The 18,217-nt window shown below is 46.0% G+C and overlaps 1 protein-coding gene across 4 annotated transcripts in view; it reads left to right on the forward strand.

The window, feature by feature from the left end:
• The window catches only part of SZT2 (SZT2 subunit of KICSTOR complex), a 119,500-nt gene extending 103,358 nt beyond the window's left edge, over nucleotides 1–16,142 (forward strand). For 3 of the 4 annotated variants that reach the window (XM_032953111.2, XM_076066051.1, XM_076066056.1), the window contains 7 exons: nucleotides 769–924; nucleotides 1,601–2,027; nucleotides 2,300–2,574; nucleotides 4,066–4,270; nucleotides 4,720–4,836; nucleotides 6,731–6,799; nucleotides 14,506–16,142. In XM_032953111.2, coding sequence (XP_032809002.2) covers nucleotides 769–924; nucleotides 1,601–2,027; nucleotides 2,300–2,574; nucleotides 4,066–4,270; nucleotides 4,720–4,836; nucleotides 6,731–6,799; nucleotides 14,506–14,664 — 1,408 coding nt within the window. In that variant the 3' untranslated portion in view covers nucleotides 14,665–16,142. The remainder of the gene's footprint in view (nucleotides 1–768; nucleotides 925–1,600; nucleotides 2,028–2,299; nucleotides 2,575–4,065; nucleotides 4,271–4,719; nucleotides 4,837–6,730; nucleotides 6,800–14,505) is intronic. The other variant, XM_076066048.1, reaches the window with a different exon arrangement.
• The last annotated feature ends 2,075 nt before the right edge of the window (nucleotides 16,143–18,217 follow it).

An 18,217-nucleotide genomic window follows, 5' to 3' on the forward strand; every position in this document is an offset into this window, starting at 1 on the left:
GGGGCAGCACAGAAAGTGACAACAACAATCAATGCAATAACACAAGAGTAGGGCAAAGTATTGGAAAGGTAAGCAAATCACGAAATAAAAAAATAGATTAAGTATATGAATTCAAATTGTATAAGTACATCAATTTCCAAACTTGGGCAAGGCAGCAAAACAACAGCAAAAAAAGTCCCAGACCACACCAAGACAAAAACAGTCCATCACGATAGATTGCACATGAAAACCGAACAGTCGACTGCATTCTGCTGGTTGAGAGACTGGATGCCTGCCCGGGAGTCAAGAGCGTTCAAGGAGGAATTTCTTCACTGAAGAAATGTCAATGTCGAAATAAACGACAAGAAATGAAAGGACCCCACTTGTCCGGTCTTTCAGCCGGGGTGTGACAGTGCATGATGCCTGCAATCCATTATATTTAAAAACCCGAAACCCATTTTGGTGTCATGTGACGAAATGACAGCACAACAAGTGGGTTGTGAACCCATTTGTTGCGGTCTCTTTGAGCTTAATCCTTTGCGTTTTCTCCATCTCCAATTTCCTCCTAAAGCAAAAATCATCAGTCTCTGCAGCGTGATGAAGGGGGGAGTTGCCCATGACTGATTCAGATATCACCATTGATATTCGCCTTGGCACCCCTACACCCTGATTAGCACGGTTGGCTGCATACAGTGCTAAAGAAGTTCAACATACATTTACAGTGTTTATTGTGTTTCTTTGTCTTTGTACCATCATATGTGTTTCCATGTTTATATGCCATGTGATCAGGTCGGGCTCCTATAAGGATGCTGATGGCGTTCGTCATTTTGATGACTTTGATGTCTCGCTGATCGTGAGGCATGACACCTCGAACCTGTACACTCAATATGAGCAGGAGCAGCAGCAGCAGCCTGAGCCACAGCAGCAGCAGCATTCCGATCTGAAGTATTGAATGGGCAGATGCACTCAACTCACCAGTTCACTCAACCATCTGCTCATTCGCTCAACCACTCGCTCGCCTACTCACCCGCACACTGTCAGTTACCACGTCATTCACTCAACCACTGACTCGCCTACTCACCTGCACACTGTCAGTTACCACGTCACTCACTCAACCACTGACTCATTCACTCAACCACTCGCTCGCCTACTCACCCGCACACTGTCAGTTACCACGTCACTCACTCAACCACTGACTCATTCACTCAACCACTCGCTCGTCTACTCACCCGCACACTGTCAGTTACCACGTCACTCACTCAACCACTGACTCATTCACTCAACCACTCGCTCGCCTACTCACCCGCACACTGTCAGTTACCACGTCACTCACTCAACCACTGACTCATTCACTCAATCATTCCCTCGCCTACTCACCAGCACACTCTCGGTTACTTTTTCCTGAAACTTTGCCATGTTTATATTTTTCATTTCAAGGCCACAATGTTAAAGATGAATGTGTTGGAGTTTTGTTGTTAACTCTGCTTGTGCGCACCACTGCCAACACGCAGCAGAAGCAACATCACCAAATGTGTTTTAATGACTCAACCACTCATTTCTACTCATTCACTCTCCCGCTATAACACCCCCCCCCCCCCCCCCGGGCCTGCTGCTGTCTCAGGCTGCTCTACTGCCTGGTCATGACGAGCTGCCGCGAGTTGTTCCCGCGCCTCACGGCCGACATGAGTCGTTTCCGCAAGCTCCCCCGCTCCTACCGCCCTGAGCAGCAGCAGCAGCTGAAGGACCAGCAGCAACAAAAACTCGATGGACAGCAGCAGCATGCGAAAATGAAACAATTGCAACAGCTGCAGCAGGAACAGCAGGAGCAACAAGTGCCTCAACAGTTGACACAACAACAGCTGCATGACGATGATGATGACGATGATCGTCAGCAGCAGCAGCAGGAGAACATGAAGGAGCAACAGCAGCAGAGGTCAGAGGCGTGCCCCCTTCTGCTACAGCAGCTGTTGAGGCGCACGGATGGAGCAGCAGAGGTGACAGCAGGGCCCCGCGAGCAGCACGCGCAGAGGAACAGCAGGGAACTGCCAGTGAGTGTGTAATGGGGAGCAGTGACATTTTGGTTCGCCCACTGTGCTATGCAATTAGGGTTCGCAAACAGCATTTGTTACCGTCGTTAATGAGGCTAAATGGGGTATTGTGTGTGTGTGTGTACACCACCGTCATAGTCGCCAATGTCAACATCAACAGCATGGTCACCTTCACCACTACCACCACCTCCGTCACCATCAACAAAACTACCACGGCCAGCAACACCATTCAAAGTCTGTTTCCCTCCCCTCCCCTCCCACGTGCTGTGCAGTTGCCACTGCCCTCCTCCACATCCCCATCCTCTTCCTCCACCTCGTCTTCCCCGCCGCACCTCCCGCTCTTCCCACTCCTCGCCAGCGAGAAGGAGTCGGCGCTCGCGCGCATCCGCTCGGTGGTCGCCCTCGCACGCTCCCAGTGCCGCCGGGACTCGCTGTGGCAGAGGCTGCTTCTGGCGGCCGATTCCACTTCGGAAACCCACGCGGCCCCGGCACCGATGGCATCTCCTTCGGCAGCAACGTTGACATCGGCGTCTTCGTCGCTGGCCAAGTGAGAACGCCGTGGCTGGGGTGGGGGGTGGAGGCGTGGGTTTGGAGGTTGTAGTTTTGCTGCTGCGATGGCGGGATGTTAACTACCTCACCTGGTATGCAGGAGGTTGTGGGCTCGATACCCACCCTGACGGTTGCTGTATATTTGGAGTATGCATTCTCTCCCTGTGATCGTGTGGTAATTTTTCTGGGTCTTATATTTTCTTTCCTCCACGTTTAGAAACGTGTATTTAGATTATTTGGCTGATATCAATTTCCACATGATAAGCCAGGTTGCTTCTGAAAAAGAGATAGCTCAGTATGTTTTAACTGGTAAAAGAAAAATAATTTAGTTCATAGTTTGAATAAGACAGGGCTTGACTGAACTATTTTACTGCTTCCTTAGACCACGGACTTTTTAAATGCCTCGAGCACACGCAAAGGCCATAGAGGCAACTGCTGTTTGCGAGCCCTGGTTAACGCCAACGTGACGCATCAGTAGGTAGTGTGAGCCAGTGTCATTCGCAGCTACATTTGACTCCCCAGTGCTGATGTTCACACACTGCGCTAGATACTCAATTTAACATAGGGAAGGCCCACGTCAGGTTCAGGAAGCACTTTCCACTTGTTATCAGAGGCCTGAAATTTATCCCAGGTCCCTGGAGTCGGTGCCATGCATGAACCATTCCACGTACCCACACACACAGATAATCACATACACACACAAGTACATACAAAGACAATGATCCTCCATATAGCATTTAACAGGTTGTTGGAGCAAATGCGGTTTGCGAGTACCTAATTAAGGCTAAGAGTGCACAACGGAGTGGGTAACCCATACCACACCCGGCCGCCTTTGTCTGCTCAATACTGATGTTTATACACCACGCCAGGTACTCCCATAAGGCTCAGTTGACCTCGGGGATGCCCAAGACCAGTTCAGATATTTGTCACCAGTGTTGTCCGTGATCGGAATTAACCTCGAGTCGCCGGGTTCGTAATGCAGTGTGTTGACCGCTACACTACCACTTCCCATATACAGACACATAAACACATAGTTACATGAAAACTCGCACAAATACGCACGTGATCATACATACACACTCATGGAAGGAGAGGAGACGGAGTGTTCTATGTTCCATAACACAAGTACCCTGGTAGTTTTGTAGCCTTTTGTCGTCGAACATTCTAACCATATCAAAAATATTAAATAGTCTAGGAGGCAGGGGGGGGGTGCCTCTGTCACAATCTGAGCTCCATGGGGAAAGGCTCTAGCTCCTGTCATGTCGCGTTACCCAGGCTTGCCTACCATCGTGTAAGTCTCTAATGATCATGAGCAGGGGGTCAGAGACCCTGGAGGCATAGAATGACCTAACGCCTGGCCTCCTGATGGTACAGCAGGCCTTGACCAATGAGGTAAAGATGCAGGTCCTAACATAATTTATATTAAAAAAATATATATATATACACACAGACTGACCTCTTGCCCCGTGTGTGTGTTTGTGTGTGGCAGCAGTGGGGGTGGAGCGCTGGGTGGAGCGGGGGATGGTGGGGGAGCCGGGAGCGGGAGTGGCGGTGGGGGGTCGGCGGCGGCGGCGGTGGGGGGGGGAGACCTCTCGCTGCCGCTGAGAGCCCTGGCCCCTCTGAGCCAGGCAGAGCTCAGGGAGCTCGTGGAGGCCGTGAGCTGCAGGCCGCTCAAGCAGCTCGACACACGACTCGTACGCACAGTGACACGCTCGGTGGCACACGCGCACACAGCGACTCGCTCGGCCGTGACAAGCTCACTGACGCACTCGGTGGCACACAGTGACACGCTCATTGACACACTCAATAATATCCATCCATACTCAGTGACGCAGTCGGTGGTGACACGCTCGGTGACACCATCGGTGGCGCATACAGTGGAACAGTGACACAATCAACGGCACTCAATAAAATAAACTGGCACACTTGGTGACGGTTATTGCTCGTTGGTAACATTCTTCTCGGTGACACAATCATTGATATACGGTAACAGTCAGTGACTGTGTGGGTCATTAACACTCGGTTGACACGTTCACCGTGATAGTAACACATCAACCCTGATAGTGACACACTACCCCTGATAGTGACGTGTTAACACTTTGACCCTGACCTTGCACCATTGTTTACGTGTGTTTTGTCCCAGGAGTTCTTTGAGACCCTGGCTCCATCCTGGTACCAGGGTCTCATCCGCTTGCTCCAGGGCAGGTTCTCTCACAGCTGTCGCCTCTTCAACAATGCTGATGGCAGCGTTCAGTACCTGGTACATCCCCCAGATAAACACACACATGCAAAAAAGACAAAGATCCCCGTATAGCCTTTAACAGACTGTTGGATCAAGTGCTGTTAGCAAGCACCTATGAAGGCCAACGTGGCACACAAAAGGGGGTGATCAGCCAGCACCACGCCCGGCCACTTTTGTCTCCCCAGTGGCGATGTTTACACATCACACCAGGTACTCGTTTAAGGCTGAGTCGACAGAAGGGAGGCCCAGGACCGGTTCAGATAATCATCACCGTTTGTGGTGGCTTTGAGCGAGAATCATACTCAAGTCGCCGGATTCATAGTGCAGCGCGCTAACCACAATTACTACCGTATCCACACATGCACAGTCACACGGCACAAATACTCCCCCTACAAATACACATATGCTTCTACACACCTCCATACATATATTTATGCAATCGTATACTTAAATACTTACCGACCTAGCTAGAATCTGACCTTCACACACACGCACCTACCCACAGGAATGATAAAAGTAAATATAATTAAGGGACTGCATATGACAACGGTGTACAAGGGCAAGTCAACAAAATCTCTCCACGTTCCTGATTTTGGCCGCCTGATAACAGGACATTCCATATTAAAATATAAATAAAATATATCATGCTAACATTCGCTCTGTCCCCTACTCCGATAAAGTGACATTAGCCAAACATTTAGTTGTATTTTTTTCTGTTATAAGACGGTGCTCATGATAAAGATGATACGAAAAACATTTTTAACCTGCTTTTCCACCACCCACCGGCATATATATCCACACACCCATCCTAAATCCGTACCATCTACCCCTTCTCACAACATAGCTACCCCCATTCATGCCTGGTCTCTTGGAGTCAAATCTCAATCAACTCTGATCCTGAAACTCGGTCTCCTGGATCCGAGTCTCAATCAAGACTTGGAGTGGTGACATGTGGCATGGCCTAGCAGTTTGACGTGGTGACATGGCCTAACCGTAGCGCATTCACTGCTTTTGCAGAGGGGCGTGGGTCAAACGCTGCATCGCGCGCTTTCAGATGCGCTTCTGCGGTCGTCTGGAATGCTCTTCTTTCCGATATTAAGAAGCCACTGGGAGCTATCATCTAGATTGAAACATTTCTTTAAGTATATTCTTAGCTCTTTTGGTAAAGTCACGTTGAAGGGAAACAATAAAATAATAAAATATATATTAAACAATAAAAAAATTCTCACGACGTTTCGACCATAACACACACGGTCGTCATCAGGTGTGTCGGTTTGCATAAATGTATTTATTTTTAAACGGTTTATTTATTTATAAAAACCGTCATCGCCACGCGCAGCGATTTGTCAGTTTATTTAGAAGGACGAGTCCATCTATGTTCTGAAAAGAGGAGGGGGGAGACGAAAAATTAATGTATGCTGTCTGAAAGCCACTGTAAGTGTGAACAATCAATTAAGACCTGAAATGGTTTATCAAATCTTTCCAATGATTGCTAAGCCAGAATCCATCTTCTCGGTTGAAATTGTCTCTGTGCTTGTATATGTGGATAGCCTCATGAACAAATCTCTCATGGTAGCCAGATGGCTTACAAAGAACCTCTGTCTTGGAAAAGTCAATGTCATGTGAGCCTACTGAATTATAACAATGATCTGCCACGGCCGAGGTGTTGGTCCTACCGTGTTTAAGGTCTGCTTTGTGTTCACGAATGCGGTCCGAGACATGGCGTTTGGTTTCTCCAATGTAACTACTACCACAGAGGCAACTTAGTTTGTAGACACCAGGGTACTTTTTGTTTAGTATGTCCTTCAACTGCACCTCTGATTAGCACAGTTGCCTATGTATGGTTCGAAATAAATTCTACATACATACTGTATATATGATGCTAATCCTGGTCTCCTATCCTGTATTTCAGGCGGTATTGAATCAGAAGTTCCCTGACTGCTGTCTGCTCGTTCATGTTGATCTTCACAACAACCACACAGTGAGTCAAGTTAGTATGTATATACAGTACGTGTCTGTCTGCATGTGCATAATACATGTAGGTGTGTTAGTTTACATGTCGGTGGTTAATCATAATTATAATGGTAATCATTATCCTTGCCAGGTCTGTAAAATAAGCACCGTTTTGTGGGAAACAAGCATTTTGTTGTCCCGTGCAGGGACTGGCTGCCACTCTTATCATTCATCTTAATTTGTGTGGTCCGCTGCTGGATCATTCATTCGTCACCATTTTGTAAGCACCGCTTGGACGAAGGCCTCCCCAAACCGTCACCATTCCTCCCGATCATGCAATGCAGCATTCCATTTTTTTAGCTGCTGCGCACGAGAGCCGTATGTATGCACTTTGCACTTCTTTCGCACCGTACGTAGCCAATCGTGCTAATCGGTGCTGATCTCATCATTCGTCTCCACGGTGGACGTTCTGCCAGGCGTCTTCTCTCCTTTCGCTGCGATTCTGTCATTGGTTTCAGCATCCAACCATGAACTCTTTTTTTAGCACCATGTCCTGCCTTAAACCCATTTTGCTGTGAAGCCAGAATGATGTCTCTAACTTTCTTTTCTTCTCTCATCCTCCTGTCTCTGTCCAAATCCAAGCAATGCACCTCTCCATATTTATTTTTGCACTTTTCTGCTTTTGCTCCATCTTCTATGTCAGCGTGCATTATTCTGACCAATATTTCACGGCAGGGTAATATACACAGATTAAAAATATTCTTCTGTAGGCGCATCGGTATGTTGCTTCTCATTGTCAGGTTTAGTTGTCCAAAATCGCTCCCAAAATGCTCTCACTCGCCACTTTATTTAATTATTTCCGCCCTACACAATTGCCCTCGGTATGTATACACTCTGATGTGTTTTCCAATCGTGTCTCTCCAATAGATATCTCAATTCGTTAACCGAGCTCGTTGTTTATGACTTGTTTTGCTCATCCATCCCTTGAGTCCACCTTCGTGGTCTACTTTATTAAGTTATTTGATCATTTGCTCTAATTATTTTCCATTGGTTGTTTTATTTGGTAGTAAATACAATTACTTCAATGGCACCCACTGTAAGAACGTGACATTTCCGTTGCTTGCTCAGAGCCACAGAAAAAGATGAGTAATACTGTGTTGCTCATTTCGGTGGTGAGACATTTTGACTTTGGCGAGTATACATTTGAACAAACATTTATTTGTGAGAATATGTAAAGATTTTTTTTATGTCATACAGTTGTGTTTATGTGTGTGGGGAGTGGTAGTGGAGCGGTTAACACACTGCACTTCAAATGTGGTGACTTAAGATTCATTCTCACTCGCAACCAACACCAGTAACGATTATCTGAACTGGTCCTTGGCCTCCCCTAAGTCGACTCAGCCTCAAATGGGTACCTGGTGTGGTGTATAAATATCGCCACTAGGGAAACGAAGGCAACCAGGCGTGGTTAATGCCACCCACCATTCCATGTGCCTTCTGTATACCAGACAAGGTAGTTAACATCTCACCAACACGGCACCCTGCCGGCCATCATAGGTGCTCCCTAAGATTACTTACTCCAAAAGTCAGTTAAGAATATGTGGGGGATGTTTGTCTCTGTGTTAAGGTACTAGAGGGCTTTGATTCGGTAGTAATATGCATAATAATGGCGATGGTGAGATGGAAATTGAGATTATATTTACATTATCAGGGAACATTTTCGATTGATTGCATAAACCACCTTAAATGAATAGAGAGGTAAACTTTATACTCTTTGGTTCTTTCGGTAAAGTCACGTAGTTAGAAATAAAATAATAGTTATTTCGGTCACTACGTGACTTTACCGAAAGAATCAGCGTATGGATTTCTGCAGTCACGGAATCTTCAAGTAAAGGTAAACTTTAGTTTCAGGAAATGTCTGTTAAGGTGGGAATAACGTCTATTTTTAAGTCCAGCTCTTTGACTAGTGAAATAATACAAACTCGAAGAGTTCTTGTCCATTGAATACAGGAGTGTGCGGACGATACTCTGAATTTTAATGGCAGGATGGGGTTAAGCAACTTCGAAGTTGGGAATGGAATGTAACAAGAATATATTGTAGATGTAATCAAGAAGAGGAGTTTCTGAGGGGTAGGTCAGGTGTTCATTGAAAAGGAGGGCAGGATATCGAGACGGACATTGGAGTGGCACCTGCCAGGTTGGTGACCAAGGTTAAGACCTTGAAGGTAAATGATAACAATAGGAATAGCTAAAGCCGCCACCAGGTTGTGTTGATGAGACTAAGAACAGACCTAATGTCAGTTGTTGACTCTGCAGCACTTGAGGGGTTTGAATGTGAATGTGTCTTTGTATAAATTATCACAAGTAAATGCCCGTGTGTGTTTGAATCGGCCTAAAAAATTTGTACCTGGTGTGGTGTGTAAACATCGCCACCGGGGAGACAAAGGCAGCCGGGCGTGGTGTTGGCCACCCATCCCCTCGTGTATCGTGCTGGGCTTCATAGGTGCTCGCTAACAGCATTTGCCCCAACAGTCTGTTAAAGGCTATACGGGGGATCTTTGTCTTTTTATGTGTTCGCATTTCACAGTAAATCATCAGTGCCACTGTTTCCTCGAAGCATTCGATATTGTTTATTTATTTTACAAAATAAATACAGATTAGACCAGTCAAACAAGGAGTGCTGCAGGCATTTTATTAAAGTGAGGAAGGGTGGGAGGTGGGGAAAAGAGAGAAAGATTGAGATGGCTCAACATCCTTTATTTAACCATCGCATGTGATCGTCTTTGCCGTTGGCAATTTAATCGGGCAGGGGTGTCTCGCAAGTTCAAGTTCACATCCCATTTCGGAGTATACTTAGTCTGTGAAATTCGATGATCAACAACATAATCATGATCGTCATGTCCGTGGGTGGGGTAGACAAAATGTGAGGGACCGCTTTGTTGGAAGTCAACAGTGGTTTTTGCCCTGTTGATAAGCTTCGCAGGGCCTCGTCATAGTAATATGACATTTCCACGACCAGCTCTCAGGCCCACCAATAGAGGTGAGCACCCCTTCGTGTAATGATGCATCTGCGCAGGCAGACAAACACACGTGTATGTTTTGCAGTGTCTATTAGAGCTGCGCGAGTCACGATTCTTAGCCTGGAATCGCGTTCCAATTCTTGGAAACCAAATTGGATCCTTGACGGGGATCTGTGGAATAGTGGACTGCTATGGGCTCTGCGGACCCTGGCGTGGCGTTCAATTGGGCCTGACCAGCCTCGTGGAATCGACAGTGAAACGTATTACATTTCATACGATTCAGTGGCAATCCGGGTCTATACTGCACAGCTGGAGAATGTAGCTTCATTCATTTAACACATTGGCTTTCGCAACCAATATTATTCATTATGAATATAAATGTGGCATTATTAACCCACCACCCGACAGCCAAATCGTAAGGTTTGTTACATAAATAAAAGTTGCCAATTAGTTACTACTTCAGAACACCGGTATGTTGAAGAGTAAACGCCCAACATTTACAATTTGAGTACAACGTTTTGCTGGTCATTACAACCAACTTCCATTAGGCGATTTTGTCAGAATTGTGATGAAGTCTTCTTCCGGTCTTAATTAAGCTTTGGATTTGCGACATTCATAGTAGAATCGCAACATAATCCCATTCTATTGCATGACTATTCAATGACGATGTAAGTCAAATGAGTGGACATTTTCACATGGGAATCGCCCATTGAAACGTTACTGGAGGAACCATTTTTCTTCAGAGTGGAATTGTAGGGGTCAAATAAGATTTATGTAGAAACCGCACAGCTGTCGTATACAGAGAGAGAGAAGGGGGGGAAGGGATAGAAGGATAGAGGGTTGGTTGCTGTCATCTTAATTAATTGAGCTTCATCATTCCCACACCCTCCACTCGCCCCCTCCCCACCCACCCCTCCACCCTTAACAAGCAGTAATCATCGACCCAGATGCCATGAAATGTTGCCGCACAGTCCGTATTGATCAGGCTGTCTCATCTGAAAATGTAGCAACCAGGACTGGAACCTTGATCCTTTGCCTGCGTTGGCATCGTTCCGGAGCACGAGTAGCGACAAACGCGAACAAAATCTCTTGAGAAGGAACTGTCCCAGAAATCAATGCCACAGGCTCATTTCAGTAAGATTTTATTGTAATAGGTGTTTCTTCTTCAATCAGTATGTATAAGCCCAGCAATAGGCACCGCTCCGTGATGCTTTGTGAAGAGCGGTGTTGCCGTGTGCCGGTAATCCGATGAAGTGCAAATTAAGTTGAACCCTCAGAGGTGGGCTCGGCCAAATGGAGTGATAAACAGAGTTACAATGTTGTTGGGTTTTGTTTGTTCTGTGCAGCCACTTGGGCGGCTTATTCTTGGATTCAAACACTAAACCTCAGCATAGCCAGCTTAGTGACTACGACATGCCATTATGAACCTCCTGAGAGAGGGACCCAGACTTAATACTAAAACCGAGCACCTCATTAATGCTGGCTCTGTGTCTTCCACCATTTATTCCCCATTCATCATTGAAGCATTAATTAAAATACCCGTGTTTCCATGTGTCTTCCCTATGCCTGCACTGTCTAAATGTACACCTGTGTTTATGTCTGTTGTATCTGTTTCTCAGTGTGTGGCTCTGTGCCTGTATCTGTGTCTAGCGTTTTGGCATTGTGTGTCAACATGTATGCCTCTACTTGCTTCTTTTGGTAAAGTCACGTAGAAGGGAAACAATACAATAATAAAAAAATATAAAACAATAAAATTATTATGACGTTTCGACTGCAACACAAGCAATCATCAGGTGTGGTTTTCACACCTGTGGTTTTCACACCTGATGATGATTGCTTGTGTTGCAGTCAAAACGTCGTGAGTATTTTATTGTTTTATATTTTTTTATTGTTTCCCTTCTACGTGACTTTACCGAAAGAACCAAGAATATGAATCCCTGCAGTCACGAAAGCTTTAAATCAAAAATGTATGCCTCCGTTTCTGTATTCATCTGTGTGTTTGTGTCTGTCTCACTGTATATGTCTTGAGTGGACACCTGTAAAGTGTTTTGAGATGGAAATTATCACAATGCATTTGTGTTTTTCTGTTTGTGTGTTGTCTATCGTGTGCCTCTGCATGTCAGTTTCTGCATGTAAGTCTAGGCATGTGTCCGTGTGTGTGTGTCTATTCTAGATTTGAAGCTTTCGTGACTGCAAGGATCCATACTCTTTGGTTTTATTCGGTAAAGTCACATAGGTAAAAAAATAAAACAACAAAAATCACGACGTTTCGGCCACAACACAAGCGGCCTTCATCAGGTGAAGGGACCAGCCTGTCTCGAAGACTGCGCTGGAGTGAAACAGAGCCAAGCTCAGACTACGACCTTTAAGCTGTGTGAGAGGGATTAAGGTGCCCCTACAAAGGAATTTGCATAAAAAAATTGCATTTGATTGGCGGACTTAGCATGATTAAAGGTGTAGCACACGGCAGTGCACCTTTAAGCTGTGTGATAGGGATTAAGGTGCCTTGACAAAGGAATTAGCATAAAAATTAGCATTTGATTGGCGGACTTATCATGATGAAAGGTGTAGCACAGTGATCGGCACCGGCAGTGCACCCGCCTGTGCTGCGAAAGTTTGGGGTACCACTACTTGAAAAAATATACTGTACCAATGAAAATTAGTTTAATGTTTGGTTCGATTTAGAACATCTTTCCAATGGTTGCTTAATTTGAAACCATCTTCTCGGTTGAAATTGTGTCTGTGTTTGTAGATCTGAATTGCCTCGTGAACAAATCTCTGATAAAAACCTGTGGGTTTGCAAAGAACCTTGGTATCGGAGAAAATTATATCGTGATCACCCACAGCGTTGTAACAGTGATCAGCCACAGCAGAAGAATTCGTTCTGCCGTGTTTCAAATCTGATTTGTGCTCGCGAATTCGGTCAGAGACATGTCGCTTCGTCTCCCCGAAATAGCAATCACCGCAGGTACAACTCAATTTGTAAACCCCGGGGTACTGTAAGTCAGGAATGACATCCTTCACAGATGGGATCAGATCACGAATTTTATGTACTGTATTGAACCGGACCTGGATCTTGTGTTTGTTTAGAATTTTGGAAATCTTTTTAGTAACGCCTGCTATATATGGTAGTGTGATGGTTTTGACCAGAGTATCAAGTGGTTGTTTCTGTATGGAGGGAGAAACAGCTTGGCGGATGGTACGGTCAGAGTATCCATTCCTTTTGAGGGCCAGTTGTACATGTTTTAATTCACTGGTCAGGTGGTGGTGGTCCGAAATGCAATGAGGCCCTATGGCATAAAGTTTTGATGAGAGAATTCTTTTCTTGGATGTTCTGTTTGAGAGGAGACCTGATGGCTCATTGGGGTATTCTGTCTACAGGAAACCCACCCACACAGATTCCTACTTGAAGCCTGATTCCCACCACCACCCAGCCCAAAATAATTATCTGACCGTACCATCCGCCAAGCTGTTTCTCCCTCCATACAGAAACAACCACTTGATACTCCGGTCAAAACCATCACACTACCATATTTAGCAGGCGTTACTAAAAAGATTTCCAAAATTCTAAACAAACACAAGATCCACGTCCGGTTAAATACAGTACATAAAATTCGTGATCTGATCCCATCCGTGAAGGATGTCATTCCTGACTTACAGTACCCCGGGGTTTACAAATTGAGTTGTACCTGCGGTGATTGCTATTTCGGGGAGACGAAGCGACATGTCTCTGACCGAATTCGCGAGCACAAATCAGATTTGAAACACGGCAGAACAAATTCTTCTGCCGTGACTGATCACTGTTACAACGCTGTGGGTGATCACGATATAATTTTCTCCGATACCAAGGTTCTTTGCAAACCCACAGGTTTTTATCAGAGATTTGCTCACGAGGCAATTCAGATCTACAAACACAGACACAATTTCAACCGAGAAGATGGTTTCAAATTAAGCAACCATTGGAAAGATGTTCTAAATCGAACCAAACATTAAACTAATTTTCATTGGTACAGTATATTTTTTCAAGTAGTGGTACCCCAAACTTTCGCAGCACAGGTCGGGTGCACTGCCGGTGCCGATCACTGTGCTACACCTTTCATCATAATAAGTCCGCCAATCAAATGCTAATTTTTACGCTAATTCCTTTGTCAAGGCACCTTAATCCCTTTGTCAAGGCACCTTAATCCCTCTCACACAGCTTAAAGGTGCACTGCCGTGTGCTACACCTTTCATCATGCTAAGTCCGCCAGTCAAATGCAATTTTTTACGCTAATTCCTTTGTTAAGGCACCTTAATCCCTCTCACACAGCTTAAAGGTGCACTGCCGCGTGCTACACCTTTCATCATGCTAAGTCCGCCAATCAAATGCTAATTTTTTATACAATTCCTTTGTCGAGGCACCTTAATCCCTCTCAGGTTAAAGGTCGTAGTCTGAGCTTGGCTCTGTTTCACTCCAGCGCAGTCTTCGAGACAGGCTGGTCCCTTCACCTGATGAAGGCCGCTTGTGTTGTGGCCGAAACGTCGTGATTTTTGTTTTATTTTTTTACCTACGTGACTTTACCGAATAGAACCAAAGAGTATGTGTGTGTCTATGTTTATCTCTGAGTGTCACCATCCGTGTGTGTGTGTCTATGTTTATCACTGAGTGTCACCATCTGTGGGTGTGTGCTGCACTCCTCACTCTGTCTGTGTGTGCCTTGTGTGTTCTCCCCAGAGCATGCAGGCTGTGTTCAGGGAGTGGCCTCAGCAGCAACAAGGCCTTGTGCCCTCGGCAGCAGCAGAGTGTGGGTCCGTGCTGACTCAGCACCTCTACCCACACCTGGAGGCCCTCGTGAACGCAGCGTGTTTCTACCTGTGGACCGGGCTACTCTGATTGACCGGTCAGCAGTGAACTGTGGGATGGCCACCCCGCTTTTCTCCAATGCATATTGTATTCACACACGCCGATACATGCGCAGACAGCCCGTGTACGCACACGTGTACATACATACACGCGTGTTTAAATGCACATACTTGTTTACGTGCTTGTTCTGTACATACACAAATACATACGCATGTATAGAGGCACGCAAAAACAATATCCTCGTATAGTCTTTTAACAGACTTTTTGGGGTAAGTGCTGTTCGTGAGTGCTGTTCGTGAGTGCTGTTCGTGAGTGCCAGTACAGCGCACGAAGAGGTGGCGTGGCCAACACCACATTGGGCCACCTTCGTGTCCCCAGTGCTGATGTTTACACACCGTGCGAGGCACTCATTTAAAGCAAAGTCGACTTCGGGGAGACCCAGGATGGGTTTGGATAGACACTACTGATGTATGTTAGCCGTGGCTGGGAATTGGAACTCAGGTCGCCGGGTTTGTGTAATACATACACGTAATTAAGCACACACATACACACTTAAACCTACAGACATACATACATGCAGTCGCACACCAATACACGCTACATGCCCAAATACACACAAACACGCAGACAGTTATGTATTTGGATGTGCAGTCCAGGTCTCTCATAAGAGAATATGAATCTCAATATCCAGATTAATGTGAAGCATCAGTGCTGTATTACATCAGTTTGAAGCCTTTTAAGGCAATAGAGACAATAGTTATGTCATAAATAAGCTGTTCATGCCATCCCAATAACAATATATTCAAACATAGCCTCTCTAAAAGTTAGTGTGATCGCCTATGGATGGGCATTGTGTATCGTCTTAATAAGTGCCATCGTTACTGAGATCCTGGGTTTGAGCCCTGCATCTGGGTTGATCCCGAGAAGTTCATAATGGCCGTGTTTGGACACACTCAGCCATTAATGCCGCTGAGAAGCTGGCTGCAGATCCTGGCTCTGATGTAAACATATATAGCCTCAACAGACTGTTGGGACAAGTGCTATTAGCGAGCCCCTATGAAGGCCGGCATGGCACACGAGAGGGTGGGGGGTGGGTGACCAGCACCATGCCCGGTCCCCTTTGTCTCGGTACTCATTTGAGGACGATTTGACTTAGGGTAGGCCCAGGACCGGTTCAGATAATCGTAACTGGTGTTGGCCGTGAGTGGGAATCGAACTCTGGTCCACTGGGTTCGTATCGCAGCTCTCGCTATCTTCAACCCTGGTCACCAATGGCCGGACGCAGAAAAAAAACCTGATTATAAAATGTCACGTTGTACATTACTTCTGCCGAGCCCAGTTCTGAGGGTTCCCAGTTTTTAAACGCAGCGGCCATGAAGAACCACGTCGTGAGATTGCGCTCACGAGAACGATCAGGATACGATTCCACAAGGAAGTTGAGTTGAAAAAAATTATGTTATTACTTTGAATTCACTGCATTGAACATAATAAAAAGATTGTTTGCAATATATGCTCGTTCGCGTCTTTTGTGCATTTTGCTGACTTGCAAATTCGCAAGCATTAAGAGAGGCGGCACCCAGAGGTCGGCAAATGCTGGAAGACCCAACGCCAGAGGACAATGGCAATAAGGCTGTACCCGTGGTTTCTTGAAGGACTTGTCGACTGTGTAACAATGGCGAAATATCTCAAGTCAGATGGCGGCAAATAATGACACCGTTAAGACCGGTTGTACCTTGCGAAAACCCATACATACAAGGGGGACAACGCTCAAAGTTCTACACGGAACAGGTTCACATACCCACTTGTTATATCTCTACATCGTTGTCCCCGTTTGTTTCACAAATCCCTGTGCGATCCATCAACCCTTGCTCCCGAGCGCCAGGCTTACAGGCCTACCGTGTGCCACTGTGCCTCGCTGTCAGTGGGGGGGGGGGGGGGGTTTGGGTGTCGAGGGGCTATTGCGGCATCGCTCAGAGGTGGGCTTGCAACCTCATCTGGCCCCAACGCACTGTGCATCGCCTTTAATGACACGTAAACTCAATCAATATGAGCTGCATGCAGGAAATAACATGGATAGAAAAACACGCATACGTATACAAAGACACGTTTCCATACACCTCCACCTCAGCATGCCTAGACATTTACACAGACATACAGTGAGGGGAAAAAGTATTTGATCCCCTGCTGATTTTGTACGTTTGCCCACTGACAAAGAAATGATCAGTCTATAATTTTAATGGTAGGTTTATTTGAACAGTGAGAGACAGAATAACAACAACAAATCCAGAAAAACGCATGTCAAAAATGTTATAAATTGATTTGCATTTTAATGAGGGAAATAAGTATTTTACCCCTCTGCAAAACATGACTTAGTACTTGATGGCAAAACCCTTGTTTGCAATCACAGAGGTCAGACGTTTCTTGTAGTTGGCCACCAGGTTTGCACACATCTCAGGAGGGATTTGTCCCACGCCTCTTTGCAGATCTTCTCCAAGTCATTAAGGTTTCGAGGCTGACGTTTGGCAACTCGAACCTTCAGCTCCCTCCACATATTTTCTATGGGATTAAGGTCTGGAGACTGGCTAGGCCACTCCAGGACCTTAATGTGCTTCTTCTTGAGCCACTCCTTTGTTGCCTTGGCCGTGTGTTTTGGGTCATTGTCATGCTGGAATACCCATCCACGACCCATTTTCAATGCCCTGGCTGAGGGAAGGAGGTTCTCACCCAAGATTTGACGGTACATGGCCCCGTCCATCGTCCCTTTGATGCGGTGAAGTTGTCCTGTCCATTTAGCAGAAAAACACCCCCAAAGCATGATGTTTCCACCTCCATGTTTGACGGTGGGGATGGTGTTCTTGGGGTCATAGGCAGCATTCCTCCTCCAAACACGGTGAGTTGAGTTGATGCCAAAGAGCTCCATTTTGGTCTCATCTGACCACAACACTTTCACCCAGTTGTCCTCTGAATCATTCAGATGTTCATTGTCAAACTTCAGACGGGCATGTATATGTGCTTTCTTGAGCAGGGGGACCTTGCGGGCGCTGCAGGATTTCAGTCCTTCACGGCGTAGTGTGTTACCAATTGTTTTCTTGGTGACTATGGTCCTAGCTGCCTTGAGATCATTGACAAGATCCTCCCGTGTAGTTCTGGGCTGATTCCTCACCGTTCTCATGATCATTGCAACTCCACAAGGTGAGATCTTGCATGGAGCCCCAGGCCGAGGGAGATTGACAGTTCTTTTGTGTTTATTCCATTTGCGAATAATCGCACCAACTGTTGTCACCTTCTCACCAAGCTGCTTGGCAATGGTCTTGTAGCCCATTCCAGACTTGTATAAGTCTGCAATCTTGTCCCTGACATCCTTAGAGAGCTCTGTGGTCTTGGCATTGGTGGACAGTTTGGAATCTGATTGATTGATTGCTTTTGTGGACAGGTGTCTTTTATACAGGTAATAAGCTGAGATTAGGAGCACTCCCTTTAAGTGTGCTCCTAATCTCAGCTCGTTACCTCTATAAAAGACACCTGGGAGCCAGAAATCTTTCTGATTGAGAGGGGGTCAAATACTTATTTCCCTCATTAAAAT

The sequence above is a fragment of the Petromyzon marinus genome, chromosome 1 (assembly GCF_048934315.1).
Source record: "Petromyzon marinus isolate PM22_M1 ecotype Great Lakes invasive population chromosome 1, UKy_Petmar_22M1.pri1.0, whole genome shotgun sequence".
NCBI classification, from domain to species: domain Eukaryota; kingdom Metazoa; phylum Chordata; class Hyperoartia; order Petromyzontiformes; family Petromyzontidae; genus Petromyzon; species Petromyzon marinus.